We start from the raw sequence: 21,873 nt of genomic DNA on the forward strand, positions 1-21,873 counted from the left end.
AGTTTTTCTCTTAACCCAGTATTTGTTCAGTTGTTCCAGTGTTGTTGTTAAAAGAATGGTGTTGTGGGGCACCTGGTGGCTCAGTCGGTTAAGCGTCCGACTTTGGCTCAGGTCATGATCTCCCAGCTCGTGGGTTCAAGCCCCGTGTTGGGCTCTGTGCTGACAGCTCAGAGCCTAGAGCCTGCTTTGGATTCTGTGTCTCCCCCTCTCTCTCTGCTTCTCCCCTGCTCTCGCTGTCTCTCAAGAATAAACATTTAAAATAAATTAAAAACTAAAAAAATAATGGTATTAGGGCAACTTGGTAGCTCAGTTGGTAAGCGTCCAACCCTTGATTTTGTCTCAGGTCATGATCTCACACTTCATGGGTTCGAGCCCAGCATCAGGCTCTGGGCTGACAGCATGGAACCTGCTTGGGATTCTCCCTCTGTCCCTCTCTCTCTCTCTCTACCCTACCCCACTCTCACTCTCTCTCAAAAAAAAAAAAAAAAAAGAGTGGTGCCAAGCCACCATCACAATTCTGCAACATAGTTTAATAAAAAAATTCTTCCTGTTACTCTCAAAGCTAACTACCATGGCAGAGCACATCAAATTCTTCCTAAATTTTTGAGAAAATTAAGAAGATTAGTTGGTTGCAAGCCTACACCAAGACTATAATCAAGAATGTCATTAGGGCAAAGCCCAGTTAAATTGGTCCAACAACAGGACGTCAAAACAAACTAGATGTCCCTTTTTGTGAAGCCATTCTAATCACATCTTTCAAACCCCTCATAGGCCCTACATCCATGGCAATGGAAACTTGAATACTCCTCGAATGGGAAAGACCCTGCTTCTTTCTGCGGTGTCTGACAGAACTAGTTTCTTCTTGTCAAAACTGGGCAAATGCAGCTCTCTATGGAAGCCACATAGGAGGGTAGAAAAAAATCATCTCCTCCCAGGACTCAAACTGTCCAGGTCCAGAGGCAGATCTGTGCCACACTGCAAACAAACACTCCCAGTCCTGAGATGCTAAGCCATTGGATGGCCAAGTCATTTAAATGATTGCCCTTGATCTGATTCTCTGCACATCAGGCAATCTTTTGATTACTGAGTTTCTTATTGGCCCATTTCTGCAGTTGCCATCTAGGCCACTAATTTGGAGAAATCCCCATCCTTGGGACTTAGGTCTGATCTGGAGGGTTTGCAGGGCACACCAGTGCCTCACAATAGCACCTCAGAGATCTGCAGCAGCAATGTGTCCCTTAAATCTTTTCTGCCCTGGGGGAAACAGCCCCAGGTCCTTCAGCCTACAGTTGGGAGACTTTCTTTGCTCTGTGGTGCACAGGACCCAAAATGGACATTGCCAATGATGTCATCTTCAGTTGACTTTCTCCCTTTTTTATACTCTGAGCCTCTGGGGAGCTATAAGCATTGCTCTAGAAAAGACTGTACAAACCAGACTAATTGGCAGTCCTTCGAAAACTGCTCTGGTCAGTTTCCCTTAAGATAATAGAAAAAAGGAGAGGACAAGGTAGGACTATTTTGTGTGTGAACATTCCACCATGTTAATAAATCTCCTGCTAAAATGTTACTTGCTGTGTCATAGACAGGATTTTTTTTTCTCTTCAGTTTTTCATATAAACTAGAATAGCACTGATTCTTTTTCTAGTGTTTGTTTGCTAAATTGGACCAAAATAGGTCGAGTTTATAACATAATCCCCACGAAGATTACTAGAACTTACACATTCTGTAATAAATTAGTTGGAGAAAAAACACTTAAATTTCAGGACAATTACTGCATCTGAGAGTTTTAGGATGAAAGGCTACATCCGGGGCTAGGTTGAAATGCTGTTAATGGCCACTCTGATGCAATATTGGCAGTTTCTTCTTATGACCCAGTTCATTTTTTAAATGATAGAAAAAGATGAAGTGAAATGTTAAAAAAACGACTCAGTCACAGAGGTAAATTGTACAGGGAGGGGTGAAAAGCTGAGTTCCAGCTCAGCTGTATGTAGTTTGCCATGTAGCCATAGGTAAATCACTTACCTCTCTGCCTCATTTTCCTTATCTACCAAATAAAAACGAATCACCTGAAATTCCTTTGAACTTGGGCCATGAACAGTGGCGCTGGACCTTATTCCCCAGGGATATGCATAGGCTCATGTTCTCCTCTCGGGCTGTATCCTGTGTGTGCATGTGTGTTGCTGTCGTTGGTTCTGTTTGTTTGTTTTAATCTTTTTGGAGAGGGAGAGGAAATGTGAGTGGGGGGAGGGGCAGAGAGAGAGGGAGACACAGAATCTGAAGAAAGCTCCAGCTCTGAGCTGTCAGCACAGAGCCCCACGTGGGGCTCAAGCTCACAAACCGTGAGATCATAACCTGAGCTGAAGTCAGCCACTTAACTGACCGAGCCACCCAGGCACCCCGTGTTGTTGCTTTTGTTTTAAGGCAGCAGGTATATACATAGGATGCAGGTTATGCATCGTTCCCAGCTCTAATCCCACCGCCCCCCTTTTCCCCAGCGATCACTACTTTTACATCAAGAGCCACAGCTCTGGAGAACTGCACAGTTGTGGGCGGTGTGCCGCCCGGAAGATTTTTTTTTTTGTTAATGAGTCAAATTTTTTAAACATTAATTTATTTCTATTCACAGACTGAGGGTCTAATGATATATTCTGATAATTGCATTCTTTCTTCCAAATCTGCTTTACTTGGTTCTACCAAAATGAAAACAAAACAAAACAAAACAACACCCTCCTGCAAACCTCCCCTTCCAAAGAAGTCTTCAGAAGGCCGAGGGCCCCTGCTTTCTGGACATCCTGATCACTCTAAAAGGCTGGATCCCCTGTGTGCCCTGTGGCTGTCTCTGTTGGAGGCCCAGAAAGGTGTGCAGTAACAAGGGTTGCCCAGGGGCTGATTGTAAGTGGCTTCTTGGAATTGAAAAGGAAAGCTGTTTGCTTTCCCCAAAGAAAGAGAAATGACCGCTCAAACAACAAAGTCTAATTTATCACCTCAAAGCCCTTCTTAATGGCAGTGAGATCCATGTGGCTGCCAAGCCAGACAACCGCACGTGTGTGTCTGTCGAAATGACCACTATTCTCCTAGAGCAGTTCTCTTCATCGGGGCTCATAAACAGAGAGGCCGTCCCCCTGCCTGCCAGGAGCAAGGCTGTTAGATCAATTAGCGGCACTTCAGCCACCCAGATGCTTCCACCTTCTGAAAAGCAGCCTTCTCCCGCACAGCTCACCCTGAACTGGCACCTGCTAGCATCCGTACGAATCTCAGGCGCTGATGATGACAGGCCGTCCAGCCAGCCTGTCGATTGCAGGGCCGCACACTCGGGCGTCAGCAGTTGGCAAAGCGTGGAACAAAACCAGAGTCACATGAAAACATCAGAGCGACAGAGGAGTTAGCACAACCCATCTGGCCACTTCTGCTCAGATGGGAGCCGGTGGGAACCCATTAGATAAGCAAGTGTGGACCCCAGATCGGGAGCTTTCACCACAGGACAAAAAACCTTCAGAAGGGGAAGTTAAGTGGACAAGGCTTTATATCAGAGTGTAACCCAGATAGCGGGTTACATCTGGGTCTTCTCTGTCCCTTGAGATCTAAACAAGCATTGCTTCAAATCCCACAGCCTATGGAAATCTGAATTCTGTGACTTTGCAGAGGCTTAGTGCCTCTGCCTCACTCTTGCTTCTTGCTTCCATGTCTGGTATCTTAGCTCTGCAGCTTGTCAGGGTGCTTATAAAAAAGTGGTATGAGCCTAGTAGACCTTACAAAAAGTTGCATCACTGAGGAGAATCGCACTTCATAGCCCATCTTGGTGTAGTTCACAGTCCATATGACACTTTTCTATTCTCTTAAGCCTTGTTACACAAGGTGTGGTTCAAGGGACCCACAGCACCTGTATAACCTGAGTGCTTGTTGGAAATGCAGAGCCTTTTTTTGTTCTTTTAAAGTTTATTTATTTATTTTGAGAGAGAGACAGAACATGTGAGCAGGGGAGGGGCAGAGAGAGAGGGAGAGAGAGAGAGAATCCCAAACAGGCTCTGCACTGTCAATGCAGAGCCTGATGCGGGGCTTGAACTCACAAACCAGGATATATGACCTGAGTTGAAACCAAGAATCAGAAGTTCAACCAACTGAGCCACCCAGATGCCCCTAGAAATGCAGAACCTTGAGCCCCACTCTAGGCTTGCTAAATCAGAACCTAGATTTTAATGAGATGTCAGGAGACTCTGTGGGTTAAAGTGTGACGAGCACAGATGTAAAGTCCTCCATCATCTCACCATGGAGGATTCTCTTTGGCCTGGCCCTTGCTCTACACAATGCTAAGACTTCCATCTTCTCTTTCTTCCCCCTCCTTTCTCTCTCTCTCTGGTTCTTTCATCTCCTCCCTCCTGTCAGGAGCGTCAAACATTCTTTTTTTTTTTTTTTTTTTTTTTTTTTTTTTTTTTTTTTTTTTTGGCACCACAGAATAGCCCTACCCTGGAGCCTCAGGGCCACTCACCACCTAGGTCCTAAACGTCTCACCTGCTGCCAGCCCTCAGGTCCGTTCTGAAGCTGATTACAATATTTGTCTAAACAAGGTCCTCCCTCCCCCAAGAGGGACTCTGATACCAACTATAACAATAAAAGACATCTCTCTGGTTACAAAAGATATCCCAGGTTTTGTAAAGACATCTGGCTTCTAAACAGACCCCTAAATCAATTCCAGGTTATAAACTATCACACAAGTGTCAGACCTGGGGAAACTGAGTCTCAGGAACAGGAAAGTGACCGGCTCAATGTAGTTATTGGCAGGGGCAGGACTAGAAAATTTCTCATACTTCCCGGCGTGGGCTTCTCTCCACTACACCGAATCATTCATTCTACTTGAACCTGAACCTTATGTGGCCACCTAATTCTCTTCCTGAGCAATAACTGAGTCATCTGGGCAGCAAATCTGCATTGAGTGCCTGCTGGGTATAGCAAGCATCGTTCAAAGATGAGAAGAGGCAAAACAGACCCAGTTTTCCACACTACTTGCCTTCGCCCAGACTGCTCCCTCCCACCGAACTCCTCATTCCCATCCAATCTGCCCCAGCAGACTTCACATCTTTGAGAAGCCCCAGCTGGGAGCTTCCGGACTCCTCCAGACAAAACTAATCACTACTTGCTCTGTGTAAGCACACTAGCAGAGCACTTCCTCCATTATTTGTTAGGTCTTTGTTTCCTCAGTGTCCCTTCTGAATGGAAGTTTCCTCTAGGGAGGCTCGAACCCCATGGTCCTCAGTACCCAGTACAGAAGATGCTCAATAAATGTTAGTTGTCTTCCCCCTTTCTTTCCCCTGGAAATCCCTACCAGTTGATGCTATTGGTCACACAAACCTTGTCCTTAACTCAGCTCCTTCATCCTCAGGCAACTTGCCCCTTTCTGGAACTGGGCTGTCACAGACCCATCCTCTTCCCATTGCCTCTCGTTTCTCCTCCTGGCCTCTCCTGGCCAGCCCTCTTCTAGTCCGTTGCTATCCACAGGTGCCAGCCTCGCCACCACGACTTGTGTATGACTTTTTGAAAATCCTTCTGCCTTCTGGACCTCATCTGCAAAATGAGTGGCTTTGCCTCCTTAGCTGGAGCTGTGGATAGCCATGTGGCAACTCACAGGTGTATTATAATCAGTTATGAGGTGCTTTGTAAGTAATCGTTTCATATAATCCTAAGGTTTGCCGATGGTCTTTTTTAAGAAATAGAGAAGATTAAAGGTCATCCCTGTGACTGGCACTCTCAGCAGCATTCTGATGTGCTTTCTGGAATAGGAGAAAAAGGCGTGGAGTCACAGGCAGGGATCCCACACAAGCTTGGGCGCACACACCTTAGGATTGTCATATCTCACAAACATAGTTTTCCATCATGTGTGCCCCAGCTGGGCAAAGGCTGATCTATAAGATTCTTCTCTGCTTCATCTTCTGTTGAGCTCTAAGGTCTGCAGAAAAGACTGAAAATTGTGACATTGTGGTAATCATGAATTTCCAAATCCCTCCTGTGACGTGGTAGCTCCTCATAAAATTTAAATCTCACTCAGGAATATTTGAACGGGTCACGCTCTTCTAATTTTTTCCTCTTTCCCCTTGGCTTTGCTTCCAGGAAGCGAGAGGAAGAAAACAAACGAAGAGAGGCAGAACAGCAGAAGGGAAGGCTGAGCCCAGATTCCTGCAGATCCCAAGCCCCTCCCTGTGTGCCCAGCACCCAGGCTGAGCCCCACAGGCAGAGCTGGACCCCCAGCAAACAGCATCCCACCAGCAGCGCAGCCCAGGACCCTGAGGGGAGAGCCTGTCGAGGATCTCCAGGCAGAGCCCCCCAGAGGGAGGCTGGGAACAGCCCCCCAGATGTGCAGGGAACAGACCCCAGAAAGCCAAATGGTAGGTACCCTTGTTATCTGATGTCAACCCGTGGACTGTGGGCTCTCTTGATTGATGTATTTATTCCAATTCATTTAAGGTAATTATGGCAGCACCTAAGACTGCAATTTTATTATATATTTTCCATTTATTTCCTCTGATTCTCATTCCTGTGTTTCTTTTTTCCCCTTCCTGTGGACTACTTGAGCATCTATTAGGATTCCATCTTGATTAATTTATAGTGTTTTTGAGTGTATTTCTTTCTACAGTTTTTGTGGTGGTTGCTCTGAGTATTACCATATACTTACATGTGTCATATATATACATATGTGTGTGTGTGTGTGTGTGTATATATATATATATATATGGCTTATAACTATATATATATATGGCTTATAACTAATAACACTTCGCCACTTTTTAAAGTTTATTTTTTTATTTAATTTGAGCGAGAGAGAGCGAGCGAGCACATGTGTGTGCAAGTGGGAGAGGGGGAGAGAGAGGGGGGAGAGATAGAGAGAATCCCAAGCAGGGTCTGCACTCAGTGTGGAGCCCAACACAGGGCTCAAACCCACAAACCACAAGATCATGACCTGAGGCAAAGTCGCATGCTCACCCACCTGAGCCACCCAGGTGCCCCAACATTTTACCACTTTGAGTGAAATGTGGAAACCTTACATCCATTTAGGTACCTTTACCTTCCCCGCTTTTAAATATCATTGATTATCAGATGGCATTCTAATTTTTGTCTCAGTCATCAAATATAATTTATAAAAGCCATGAGGAAAAGGACACTCTCTTCTTTGTACCCAGAGTTCTGTTTTCCTCTTGTTTCATCTTCCTTCCTCGTGCTCCAGATTCCTTCTTTTATCATTTCTTTTCTGTCTGAAGAAACTTCTTTAGTCAGTATTTAAGGATAGCTCTGTTACCAACAAATTCTTTGAGTTTTCCTTTGAGGAGGTTTTTGTCTCATTCCTAAACAAGTTGGTGAGCCAGATCCAGAATGTACACTTGAGGGGCGCCTGGGTGGCGCAGTCGGTTAAGCGTCCGACTTCAGCCAGGTCACGATCTCGCGGTCCGTGAGTTCGAGCCCCGCGTCGGGCTCTGGCCTGATGGCTCAGAGCCTGGAGCCTGTTTCCAATTCTGTGTCTCCCTCTCTCTCTGCCCCTCCCCCGTTCATGCTCTGTCTCTCTCTGTCCCAAAAATAAATAAACGTTGGAAAAAAAAAATTAAAAAAAAAAAAAAAAAGAATGTACACTTGAAAGAGGCTGTGCCCCTTCTTCTGGCCCCCATGGTGTCAGATGAGAAATCCAGTCGTTCGAATGGGTGTTCCTCGGTAATGTTTCCAGGTAACATGTCCCTGCTCTCTGGCTGCTTTCAAGATTTTTCTTTATCTTTAGTGTTGAGTAGTTTAATATAATGTGTCTTGAGATGGATTTTGGGGAATTCATCCTGTTTAGATTTCACTTAGTGTGTTGGGCGTCCCCAAGACCCCGCCCCGCCCCCACCCGGTTTAGTAATTTGCTAAGAGCACTCACAAGACTCAGCATGTGTTTGTACTCACAGGTGGGATCTATCATAACAAAGGGCTACAAATCAAGATCAACAAAGGGAAAAGGCACATGGAGCAAAGTCTGGCAGAAACTGGGTGCAAACTTCCAAGAGTCTTCTCCCAGTGGAATCACACATAAGACATGCTCAGTTCTTCTTCCAGCAATGAATTGTGGCAACCAGTTAGCCTTTTATCTACCAGGAAAGCAAACCTAAACTTAGGACTCCAGGAATTTTATGGGGTCAGGGATGTAGGTACCATACATCTCTAGCATATACTATGACTCCCAACTTCCCAGAAGGAAGACAGGTATTCAGTGTATATTATAATATTTGCACGAAGCAATTTAAGTATATTGAGCCATTCTTATAAATTAGGGAACAGTGAGAACCCTCCAGGAATCTAAGTGCAAATGCCAACATAGTGAAAAAGGCAATTAATGTCTTAGTATTATTATAAACACAGTTCTGACTTTGTGGACCCCAGAAACAAGTCTATTAGATCTCATGGTGACCCGATTCAGGGCTTGGACAATTCATTCTATCTCTCTGAACCTTAATTTCCTTAGCTATAAAATGGGGAGGCATACTCAAAAACCAGCAAACGAATAAACAAAAAAAGCAGAAATAAACTCATAAATACAGAGAACAAACTGATAGTTGCCAGAGAGGAGGGGAGTGGGACAATGGGCAAAACGGGTGAAGAGGAGTGGAAGGTACAGGTTTCCAGTTATGGAATGAGTAAGTCATGGGAAAGAAAAGTACAACATAAGGAATATACTTCATGGTATTGTCATAGTGCTGTATGGTGACAGATGGCAGCTATTTGTGGTGCATAGCATGACAGAATTACTGTGTTGTACACCTGAAACTAAGGTAACGTTGTGTATCAGCTATACTTCAGTTTTGAAAAAGAAAGAAAATGAGGGCATACTCTACCCTGCAAGGCAGTTATAAATGGAAATAAAATAATTAATGTAGAAAACGTATCATAGCCCACGACTCATCGTAGGTCTTCAGTAACTACTATTATTAAACCACACTGATGATCTAGCCAAAAACAACTACATAAAAGCACACATGAATTATCATAAACATACCCAGAATATAATTCCATAACCCACTTTGTAGTGATAATGCATCAGCAAGGTATACTTTAAGGAGGTCTGATGCCTTGTTATATATTCATTCAGGTAGTGTTAACTAGACTCCCATGATGTACCAACCATGCTGAATTTGAGTAAATGCCTTCTTAGCTTGAGGTCACTGCATATTACATTCCCTCTATCCCTATGGATAAAAATGCCTCTTATTTTTCAGATCTCAGGATGAATGTTCCTCCCTCTATACAGCCATACCTCCCCACTAAACAAGCCTTCATTTTCCTGCTATATGCTCCCATAGGCCTTCTGCACCTCCATGTTAGAAAGATCGCCACCTTTTATTGTGATTATTACTGGCTTATTTGTCTATTTTTTCCTATAGATTACAAGATCTTAAGATCAGGGTTGTTTCATTTATCTGCTGCTATGTGAAAAAACAAACAAAAACTACACTAAAATTAAGTGGCTTAGGACCACAATTTATTATTTGTCATGACTCTGTGGGTTGGAACTGCAGTTCCTCTACAGTTTCACCTGGTGTCACTCATGTGACTACATACAGGCAGAGGGTCACTTGAATTGGGCAGTCTACGATAGACTGACTTGAATGTCTGGCAGTTGATGCTGGCTATCAGCTGGGATTCCTTGACTCTGCTTTACATGGTCTTTCATCCTCCATTAGGCTAGACTGGCCTCCTCACACAGTGGTCACAGGGCATCATTATAAGAAATCAAAGGCAGAAGCTACAGGACCTCTTCAGGAATAGGCTCTAAAATTTGCATGCTGCATTCTATTGATCAAAGCAAGTTATATGACCAGCCTGACACTAAATGTGATTTAGAAATATACTCTACTTTTGTGCACACTAAGATGGAAGCAGTTTTCGACTGTTGAACACTCTAGCACAGGTCCTTTATGGCCACAGATTATTCACATTCCTCCCGCAGGCACAATATTCTCACTGTTTTCTCAGGACCCAAAAATGTCATCTCAGTCACCACATGAAGCTTGAAGTTTGGGCTTTTGAGGCATATGCCATGTCCAGATGTTGTCAAGTTTCCCCAGGTGTGAATCATTCCAGTTCAGGGACTAGTCAACCAAACACACATTATCAACCCCCAAACACACCCAACAAGCAATGGTGAGGCAGGGATAAAATAACCATAGTAGACACCCTTGCTGCACAAGGGGAGAAATGAGAGGCACATAACAGTCACTAGCCCATAGCAATTCTGAAAGCCAGCTGGCTATACCTTAGCAGGTCCCCTACTCTGAAGTATGGAATGTTCCTTGATTAGGCTATGGTTTTACCCCTGTGTGTGGTTTCCTAGTCCATTATTCTCCTTGTCACTTGGCTCTTCCACCTGGGCTTTCAGTTCTGCTCTCTGAGACATCTTCCTTTCCATAAGACATAGCCCATGTTTGCAGTTAAATAGCTTTCTCAGCCTATTTCCGATCAATAGGAATTTGAGGTTCCAGAGGCCCCCGTTTGTTTTGAACTGCCTCAGCAATTCAAGCTGGTGATACTCTTTGTGATGCAATTACCCCAGAAACTTTCTGGGTTTCCTATGAATCTGATTGGGTTCACTCCATGTTCTAAAACTACATCCAGGGGTGCCTGGGTGGCTTAGTCGGTTAAGCATATGACTCTTGGTTTTGACCCAGGTCTTAATCTCACAGTTTGTGAGTTTGAGCCCCATATAGGGCTCCACACACTGACCGTGTGGAGCCTGCTTCAGATTCTCTCTCTCTCTGTCTCTCCCTCTCTCTCTGCACCCCTCTCGCTTATGCACTCTCTCAGAATAAATGAATGAATGAATGAACGAACAAATAAATAAATATTACCAAAAAATTTTTTTAATTAAAAAAAAAACTACATCCATAATTATTTCCCAGACAGGCCTCTCTCTATTTTGGGTGGCTCAGGCTGCTGTAGTAAAATGCCCTTGAAGTTCTTAAAGTTCTTTTGTTTAGTTTAGAGTGCCTACAACACACCATCTTAGATATTTTTGAGGTCTTAATACAGGGTTGCACAGTAATTCTCTTGATTTGATCTTTATCCATAAGTTGTATTTTACTACGAGACTCTTTCACTGGCTGGAAAGAATGAAAATGGGAAACAGTTTCTAACCCGGCACATTTTAGGCTCTGTGTATTTCCTCTAGATTCCACATGCAAACTGAGAAGTTCTTTCCTAATTTTCTTTCTTTCTCCCCACACCTTATCATACGCAGCTAAAAAGGCCAGTTGATATTTTCTTTGGTGATTGAAACTGGAAATCTCCTAAACCATGTTTATAAATTCATTAGGTATGTTTTCTGTCTTCTAAGTTACTACAGGTAACTTATGCCAATTTTGCCCTTTATGCTGCCACTGAGTAATACAATGGACCATTCTCCAGACTCCAGTAGTGATTTCCTCTTTGTTCTTTCAGCCTGTGCTAATAGTCTCTTCACTGCCTTTCCAGCTTCTGTTCACTAACCGGTCCGAGTCCATGTATGGGTTCTTTCTTGTTAGGCTGTCGGTTTCTGTGTTAGTTATCTCTAGTGACATAACAAGACCCCAAAAACTGAGTGACTTAAAACAACGATTTATTATTTGTCACAATTCTGTGGGTTGTCTGAGCAGTTCCTCTCCTAGATTGCTATGGCTCACTCATGTGGCTGGTGGAAGGTTGGCTGGGCCAGAAAGTCCAAGATGGCGTCCTTCACATTGGTGCTGGCTGTTGGCTAAGGTGTCTCAGTTCCCTTCTCATGCCCTTTCAGCCTCCAGGAGGTTAGACCATCTTCCTTGCATATCGTTCTCAGGGCAGTGCTCTAAGAGAGAGAAAGCCAGAAGTGACAAGCTCTCTTGAGGCCTAGGTTCCAAAACTTTCGTATCACTTCTGCCACCTTCTGTTAATCAACTCACAAGGCCAGTCCACATTCAAGGGGATGGAGGCATAGACTCCACCTCTGGTTTGAAGATGTTGCAAAATCACATTCTACACTGGGATGGAAAGAATCTTTGGCCACAAGGAGCAATGTGTCTCTTATTTCTGTGTACCTAGCACTTCTGAAGCAGGGGAGCTCCTCATTTATCTGAGGGCAGGAACTGGTGTCCTGAATAAAGAACCTTTGGGAAGAGCCAGATCCAGATTCAAATATATGGACAGTGCCTCAGAGAAGCCCAGCATCCAAACTTGGGGGAAAAGTAAGAGGAATGGAGGCTAGTGAGCCTGATTCAGGTGTAAGGAGAGGGAGCTGCAGTTTCACGGGCAGCCTTTGCCCTCCTTTACCTGCCTAAGAGGCCAGAGTGCAAAGGAAAATCGGGAGATACATCTAGGAATCGAGACTGGCCGTTGGACTGGAGCTTCTCTAGCACAGTATTCCTGGGAAACCCCAACATAATTGGGCAGATGGCACCCCGAGATACTTTGTGTTTGGCTAAGAAGGGTCATGAAGAAGGGTCTCAGCTGCTTCAGCCAATCAGTACTCACACAGTGTAGACCTTGAGAGGTGGGCATCCCTCTAGGAGCCCAGAGATGGGAAATGTGGGCCACTTCTTTTTCTCCTTCATCCTGTCTCATAGAAATAGACGATGTTAGAGCTTGAGGGTCGTTAGAAAGCATCTAGTACAGCCTTCTCAACACAAGTCAGGAAACTGAGGCCATGGAAGAGGAGTTTGCCCAAGGTCTCTTAGTAAGTGATTTCTTTCTTCTCTCACATAGTAATTCTTCCTCTCTTGTTTACAGAGTGTGTAGAGCATCATGGCTAAGTGCATGAGCTTTAGAACCAAATAAACTAGGTTCACATTTAGACCCTACCACTTACTAGCTATATAATCTTGATCAAGTTACTTAACCTCTTGAAGCATCCATTTCTTTATTTGTAAAAATAATAATAATAATGATAGATGATAATACTGCCTGTCTTAGAAATTTGTGAACATTGATGAGATAACCCATGAAAAGATTTAAACACAGTGCCTAAAGCACTCTATAAATATGAGCTGTTATTATAATTAACCTCATTATTATTTCAAATAAAAGGTAGGGAAGGAAGGAGACATAATATTTAGGAAGATCACTGAGCGGAGGCTGGGTTTAGAGGGCCTAACTAAGACACAGTAGCAGAAGGGTGAAGAGTAGAGGATGGTCTGGAGAGTAGAATTGAGAGGACTTGACAGCAGATGGCCTGTGGGAGGTGGTAAGATAAAGTTGTCTTTGAGTCAGTGTGGTTTTCAGGAGAGTCTAGTGGAGGAGAAACTCACTGTTTTAAGGGCCATCCCTGGTGTTATCTTATTTCTCACCATATGGGCTGCCGAGCTAGTGGGTATGACTGGTGGGAGTACGTGGGCCCTTACATTCGGCACGTGTACAATGGGTAAGGCAGAAATGTCAGTTACCACCTATATGCCAAAGACTCCCTGACCTCTTCTCCTTGTTCCGATTGACTTATGTCTTCACTTGGATGTCTCAAAGGCGTCACAAACCCAACCTATCCAAGACAGGACAGATGAAAATTTTATGCAAACCTGCTCTGTGTACTGGTTAACGATATACTCATCCATCTGTACGTTCAGTCCAGGAGTAATCCTTATCTCCTTTTCCTTTACCACCCATGCCCCATCTGTCACCAGGTCTTATCTCATTTACTTCCTAAATATCTTTCAAACCCATTTTCTCTCTCTCATCTACCACCATATATTCTGCCTGGCATCTTCTTACCTTCATCTCTAACTTGGACTATTATAGTAGCTTCCTAACTGGTGTTACTTATCTGCTCTGGCTCCCCTAATCCATTTTCCTCTCTGTGAACAGATTGGTCTCTTCAAAAATGAAACCTCATCATATCTCTACCCCCGCCTTAAAGCCCTGGAATTAACCACTTCTCCAGTGAATCCTGGTTCCCTTTGTTGAAGAATGGTATTAGAAATCAAGATCTGGGGGGTGCCTCGGTGGTTCAGTGGGTTAAGCAGCTGACTTCAGCTCTGGTCATGATCTCATGGCCTGTGAGTTCGAGCCCCACGTGGGGCTCTGCTGACAGCTCAGAACTTGGAGCCTGCTTCTGATTCTGCGTCTCCCTCTCTCTCTGCCCCTCCCCTGCTTGCCTCTGTCTCTCTCTCTCTCTCTCTAAAAAATAAATACACGTTAAAAAAAATCTTTTTAAAGAAATCAAGATCTGAGTGCTAGGTAGGCATATTACTACTGGAGTACCATTGCTCCTAAGCCCTTTCAGCAGACAGAGCTAAAACTTATTTACATTTATTTCTGCATCTAGCTGTGTGTATGTGTATTACACACACACGCACACACACACACACACACACACACACTCCATGAGTTCATATTTATGATACCTCCAATTCTATTCAACACCACAGAGTTTATTCGTTTCTATTTGAAGTGCTCCCTCCAGCAGTGAAAGATCGGCTCCCTTCATCTATGATATATACGTTTATTTGTTCAATCCTAGTATACAGCACAGCAGTTTCAGAATTGCTAACCCATACCCCTGCAAGAGACAGACTTACTACCTAGAGCACGGTATTTACAGACATTACTTTTTGTCCTTTTTGTCCTTACAGTATTCAGCCAAAATCTGTTTTTGTGAAGTTACTTAGGTCAGTTTTCTTCTTCGCCTTTTAGTGTGGTTACCTAATTCATTTGTAAGATAGTTAGGTTTGTTTGTTATTATTTATATTCCATTTTGAGTTCTTTTCCACATTCTAGTTGATTTTAATTGTTGGGCCTTTTTTTTTGTAGTTGGGTACTTTTTATTTAAACAGGAAATGATGTTTTTCCTAATTACAAAATTAGTTAATGTCCATTACAAAACAATTTTTGAAAGATAAAAGAACAAAAAATAAATAAAAATCTTCCTTAATCTTAACAACTCTTATAACTTTGGTTCCATTCCATCTACTACAACTTTCCTTTTTTTTTTTTAATTTTTTTAACATGTATTCACTTTTTTTTTTTTTTTAACATTTTTATTTTATTTTTGGGACAGAGAGAGACAGAGCATGAACGGGGGAGGGGCAGAGAGAGGGGGAGACACAGAATCGGAAACAGGCTCCAGGCTCTGAGCCATCAGCCCAGAGCCTGACGCGGGGCTCGAACTCACGGACCGCGAGATCGTGACCTGGCTGAAGTCGGACGCTTAACCGACTGCGCCACCCAGGCGCCCCAACATGTATTCACTTTTCAGAGATGAAGAGAGACAGAGCATGAGCAGAGGAGGGGCAGAGAGAGAGAGAGACACAGAATCAGAAGCAGGATCCAGGATCTGAGCTCTCAGCACAGAGCCTGATGTGGGGCTCAAACGAAGGACTGTGAGATCATGACCTGAGCTGAAGTCAGTCACTTAACCAACTGAGCCACCCAGGCACCCATAGAACTTTCCTTTTTTTAATTCAGAAAACTGTGGGCATCCTGTTTTGAGATCTTCTTACATTGTCTCCTTATTTTCAACAAAAATGTTACTAGCTGCTTAGTATTATATCAGATTATGAATACAACATGACTTGTTTATTCATGTCTGTGTTGTAGGACATATAAGCTAAATAGACTTTCATATAAATTTTTGTGTACATCTCTAATTTTTATGGCTCTTTAAACATCCTGTCAAATTTCATTCCGGGAAGGTTGCAGAAGGTTGTCGTACCCTTTTATTTTCCTATAATTTATTTATTTTTTATAATTTACATCCAAGTTAGTTAGCACATGGTGCAACAATGATTTCAGGAGTAGTTTCCTTAAGCCCCTTACCCATTTAGCCCATCCCCCCTCCCACAACCCCTCCAGCAATCCTCTGTTCTGTATTTTAAGAGTCTCTTATGTTTTGTCCCCCTCCCTGTTTTTATATTATTTTTGCTTCCCTTCCTGTATGTTCATCTGTTTTGTCTCTTAAAGTCCTCATATGAGTGAAGTAATATGATATTTGTCTTTCTCTGACTGACCGATTTCACTTAGCATAATACCCTCCAGTTCCACCCACGTAGTTGCAAATGGCAAGATTTCATTCTTTTTGATTGCCGAGTAATACTCCAGTGTGTGTGTGTGTGTGTGTGTGTGTGTGTGTGTATGTGTATATATATGTATACATATATATGTATACATATATATGTATACATATATATGTGTGTGTGTGTATATATATACATATATACATATATACATATATATGTATACATATATATGTATACATATATATGTATACATATATACATATATATATGTGTGTGTATATATATATATATACATATATATATATATATACACACCACATCTTCTTTATCCATTCATCCATCGATGGACATTTGGGCTCTTTCCATACTTTGGCTATTGTTGATAGTGCTGCTATAAACATTGGGGGTGCATGTGTCCCTTCAAAACAGCATACCTGTATCCCTTGAATAAATACCTAGTAGTACAATTGCTGGATCGTAGAGTAGTTCTGTTTTTAATTTTTTGAGGAAACTCCATACTGTTTTCCAGAGTGGCTACACCAGTTTGCATTCCCAAGTCATACCCTTTTAAAAGCAAAGAAACAACAACAACAAAAACAACCAAACTCTCTCCAAACATTTAGGCAAATAATGATTTTATTGAATCCTAGTTAGCAGGATAGAATTTTGTCATATTTTCATTGGCTTTGTGTATTTATTTTCTGGACTGTTCACAGATGTCCTCTGTCAATTTTTATATTGGTTTTTTCATTTTCTTAATATTCCTTTTTTTTTTTAATGTTTATTTATTTTTGAGACAGAGAGAGACAGAGCGTGAGCAGGGGAGGGGCAGAGAGAGAGGGAGACAGAATCCAAAGCAGGCTCCAGGCTCTGAGCTGTCAGCGCAGAGCCCAATGCGGGGCTCGAACTCACAAACCGCGAGATCATGAGCTGTGCCGAAGTCGGATGCTTAACCGACTGAGCCACCCAGGAATCCCAATTTTCTTAATATGTCTAAAAGTTTGTTACATAATAAAAATAGTAACCTTTGTCTATCATAGATAGTGAATGTCTTTTTTCATTTTACCTTTTAATTCTGTTTAATTTTTTCTTTTGAGATTTTTTTCTTGTGATTTTATGCTAAGAAAGGATTTTCCCATGGGGCTCCTGGGTGGCTCAGTCAGTTAAGTGTCTGACTTTGGCTCGGGTCATGATCTCGTGGTTGGCGAGTTCGAGCCCCACATCGGGCTCTGTGCTGGAGCCTGGAGCCTTCTTCGGATTCTGTGTCTCCCTCTCTCTCTGCCCCTCCCTTTCTCACACTCTGTCTCTCTCTCTCCCTCGAAATAAATAAACATTAAAAAAGAAAAGAAAAGGTTTTTCCAACTTCAAGATCTAACAAACACAGCAATTTTTATTATCTCAAATTTAATTTTTTATATAGGGATGGAATCTAATGACTTCTTTTTAGATAATAGGCAGCTGTTCTAGCCATATACATGGAATAATCTTCATGGAGTAATAGCCATATACATGGAGCTGCAAAATTGGCAGCGGGCTTTGTGAATGACGGCTTCAGGAGGGGTACAGCATCCCTCTCTGGGTCCACACCCACAAATTAAAAATGCTATCAAGGGTGCATGGGTGGCTCAGTCGGTTGAGCGTCCGACTTAGGCTCAGGTCATGATCTCACGGTTTGTGAGTTCTAGCCCTGCATCGGGCTCTGTGCTGACAGCTCGGAGCCTGGAGCCTGCTTCAGATTCTATGTCTCCCTCTCTCTCTGACCCTTCCCCACTTGTTCTCTCTCTCCTCTCTCTCAAAAATAAATAAATAAATAAACATTTAAAAAAACTTAATACTATGTTTATTATATACTTTTACAAATGGGTATATTTTTAGCTTTGTCTTTTTTCTAATCTATCTATATTAATACCCAAATCACATTATTTTATTACTAGTTAATAGTATCTAATAGCATCTGTCTCCATTATTTTTCCTTTTCTTTATTGAGGTGTGGTTGACATACAATGTTACATTAGTTTCAGAGTTACAACCCAGTGATTGGACAGTTTTGTACATTATGCAGTGCTGGTCACAAGGGTAGCTACCATCTGTCACCATACAACCCTATTATAATATTATTGACTATATTTCCTCTGCTGTACTTTTCATCCTGTGACTTATTCATTTTAGAACTGGAAGTTTGTACCTCGTAATTTTTTTCCTTTTAATAGAGTTTACTTTTTAGGGGCACCTGGGTGGCTCAGTCGCTTAAGCGTCTGACTCTTGATTTCAGCTCAAGTCATGATCTCATAGTTCATGAGATCGAGTCCCACATCGGACTCTGTGCTGACAGTATGGAGCCTACTTGGAATTCTCTCTCTACCTTTCTCTCTGCCCCTCCCCTGCTCTCTGTCTCTGTCTCTCAAAATAAATAAATAAGCTTAAAAACTAAAATAAATAAAATAACTAAAAATGTTTTTAAAAAATAGAGTTTACTTTTTAGAGCAGTTTTAGGTTACAGCAAAATTGAAACAGAAAGGCCATACACTCCTGGCCCCCAACACATGCATACGCCCCCACTATCAACATCCTATACCAGAGTGGTACATTTGTTAAAAGTGATAAACCTACATTGATACATTCTTATCACATGAAGCCCACAAATTACATCAGACTTCATGCCTGGTGTAGGCTTTGACAAATGTATAATGTATCCACCATTAATTACAGTGTCATACAGAATAGTTTCACTGCCTTAGTCAGGATTCTCCAGAAAAACAGAACCAATAGGATATATATAAAAGAGGAGGTTTGTTATAGAAATTGGCTCGCTTGATTATGGAGGCTGAAAAGTCCCACGATCTGCTACCTCCAAACTGGAGAACCAGGAAAGCGGGCGGTATGATTCAGTGAATCTGAAAGCTTGAGAACCAGGGGAGCAGATGGTGTGAGGCCGAGTCCCCAGGCTTGAGAATCAAGGGGATGAGGGGGCTGATGGTAGAAGTCCTGATGCAAGTCTGAAAGCTGGAAAACCAGGAACTCCTGTGTCTAAGGGCAGGTGACGCTGTCCCAGCTCAAGCAAAGAGAGCAAGTTTCCCCTTCCTCCAACTTCCTGTTCTATTAAGGCCCTCGGTAGACTAGATGTTGCCCACCTGCATTGGTGGGGGCAGTCTCCTTTACTCAGTCTGCAAATTCACATGCTAATTTCTTTTGGAGACACGCTCACAGACACATGCAGAAATAATGTTTTCCCAGCTGTCTGGATGTCCCTTATCCCAGTCAAGTTCACACACAGAATTAACTATCACACTGCCCTGTGAATCCCCGGTGCTCTGCCTAAGTATCCTTACCTCCCTTGAGCCCTTGGCAACCACTGATCCATTTACTATCTCCATAGTTTTGCCTGTTTCCAAAAGGTCATTTAGTTGGGATCACACAATAGGTAGTCTTTTCAGATTGGCTTCTTTTTCGCCTACTAATATGCACTAGTGATATTCGTGTAAGGGAAGTAATATTTCACTTGGGAATATCCTCCATGGCTTGATAGCTCATTCCTGTTTAGCACTTATTTCCTTTCCATTCATTTCTGTTAAGTGCTGAATAATATTCCATTGTCTGAATGTATCACAGTTTAACCATCTATTCAGCTACTGAAGTACATCTTGGTTGCTTCCAAGTTTTGTAAATTATGAATAAAGCTACTCTCAACATCCACGTGCAGGTTTTTTGGGTGGACGTAAGTTTTAAAATTCATTTGGGTAAATGACAGAGCACAATTCGTGATTGTATGGTAAGAATGGTTGTGTATGGAACCGCCACACTATTTCCAAAGTGGTTGCACCATTTTGCATTCCCACCAGCAATGAGTGAAGAGTTCCTGTTGTTCTACAGCCTCTTCTGCATTTGGTGTTTTCTGTGTTTTTGGGTTTTCAACCATTCTAATAGGTGTGTAGTGGCATCTACATTGTTAATTAATTGGGGCTTTTTTTGGTGTATGTGAACCATTATAATGGTTCTAAAAGTCAGAGCTGTACAAAAAGATATGAACAGAGAAGCATTGCTCTCCCCCAGGCCCACTACCCAGTTCCCATTTCCCTCTTCTTTCTATCCCTTTCCTGACCCATCCCAGTTAGTACCCAATCTCTTCAGTTTCTGGTTTATCCTTTCTATATCAGATACAAAGGGGCGCCTGGGTGGCTCCGTTGGTTAAGCATCCGACTTCTGCTCAGATTATGATCTCAGGGCTCATGAGTTCGAGCCCCACATGGGGCTCTGTGCTGACAGCTCAGAGCCTGAAGCCTGCTTCGGATCCTGTGTCTCCCTCTCTTTCTGCCCCTCCTCCACTTGTGTTCTGTCTCTCTCTTTCTCTCAAAAATAAATATTTAAACATTTAAAAAAACACAAATGAGGAGATACAAGGATATTTTCTTATATCCCCTTTTGTCTTACATGAAGAGTAGCTAGTTTGTATACTTTTTTGCACTGCAAAATAGTTATTTGAAAGTCTGTTTCTGAAAACACATTATCTGGATACCCTGTGTGTCCATTTTTATTGTCTTGTCTTCTTATCTGCCTGCATATCTTTGATTGAGTGGTAGACATTTAATATAAATAAAGAACTATAGAAATAACTTGAGACCTAAGATGATATTAATTCCTCCAGAAAGGATTTGCATTGGCTCCCGGCAGGCATTTAGGAGTGTGAACAATCCAAGATCACCTTAATCCGATTTCCAGAATGAACAACCCGAGATCACCTTAACCCAGTCTCCAGAACTGAGATGATGCAAAGCTGCACTCAGTCGCTGCAAGTGTCAATTTACCACGCATTCCCCTTTTCTCCTAAAATAGAGCCCTGCAGGGTTCCAGTCCAAAAGAATGCTTCTTGCAAGGTTCTGGACTCCCAAGTGTTGTCCTCTAGACCTTGAGGAAATGCTTCCCCTAGGAACATATGGCCCCAAATGCCTTGCTCATCTCTGTTGGTTACCTGCTTCTCCTGTGTCTTGGCCCCCTATTTTTCCTGACTTGTTAGCCTTTTGATGTCTTCAGACAGGTGGTTTGTAATATTTTGTTAGGCTTTTCTATTGTCCTCAGTGGTGAGTATGCCTCAATTCTGCCATTATAGAAGTTCCTGCATTCCTTTTTACATTGAGTCTAAAATGTTTCATTTTAGATGTTGTATTTATTGATTTTTCAAATAGGTGTGTTCTTTCCTCTTATTTTTAAATTCTTTTGTGTGTTTAATCAGTTCATGTGTGTGTGTGTGTGTGTGTGTGTGTGCGCACTATTGTATTAGCTAAGTTCTTGCCAGTCTAATAATGCTATTGTGTCTGTTAACTCATTCATGGTAGATTGTTCCCTCATGCATTTTATAATTTCGGATTATGAAGTCATTTTCAGAAGGACCCCTCTGTGTGGCCTGAGTTGAGGGAATGCCATGTTAAAGCAATATTGTGTTTGCTTCTACAAAGCATCTTGCACCACCATCTTGGTTCTTATATGAATTTTTCCTATGGGTTAAGAATAAATGAAAATGAAACCACGTAAGGCAGAGAACTTGGGTTTTGAATTTTCAAAGGAGACTCTTTCCCCCATCCAGAACCCAGGCTAAGACAACCTTGCTTGTTGTATCCCAGTGCTGGCGGTTAGATTTTTTTTTTTTTTTTAATCTGGACTATCATTTCCCAAAGGATTTACCCCCTCAGGAGTCCTGGCTTCATGCAGGGTCATGGTTCTAGCTAACTATCTGCCTGCAAGCCCTCATTTTCTGTCCTTGTCAGGATGTGCACAGCCAGATATTTAATAAGACCAACTGTTGCCCACTCCACCGCTACTATCTGCCCAGACGGCTGCTGGATCAGCTCACACGCTTAACACCCAGATTTTCAGTTTTCTCTTTATTTTTGGCCTCCCAAGGATTTCCTTTATTTTC

At 42.5% G+C, this 21,873-nt stretch overlaps 1 protein-coding gene across 6 annotated transcripts in view; it reads left to right on the forward strand.

Moving 5' to 3' along the window:
• Positions 1 to 21,873, forward strand: part of INVS (inversin) — a 158,240-nt gene that overhangs the window by 118,765 nt on the left and 17,602 nt on the right. For all 6 annotated transcript variants that reach the window (XM_025912772.2, XM_086683591.1, XM_086683594.1 and 3 more), the window contains one exon: positions 6,103 to 6,377. In XM_025912772.2, the coding sequence (XP_025768557.1) occupies positions 6,103 to 6,377 (275 nt within the window). The remainder of the gene's footprint in view (positions 1 to 6,102; positions 6,378 to 21,873) is intronic.

The sequence above is a fragment of the Puma concolor genome, chromosome D4, assembly GCF_028749965.1.
Source record: "Puma concolor isolate L17-30 chromosome D4, mPumCon1.1.hap2, whole genome shotgun sequence".
Taxonomy (NCBI): domain Eukaryota; kingdom Metazoa; phylum Chordata; class Mammalia; order Carnivora; family Felidae; genus Puma; species Puma concolor.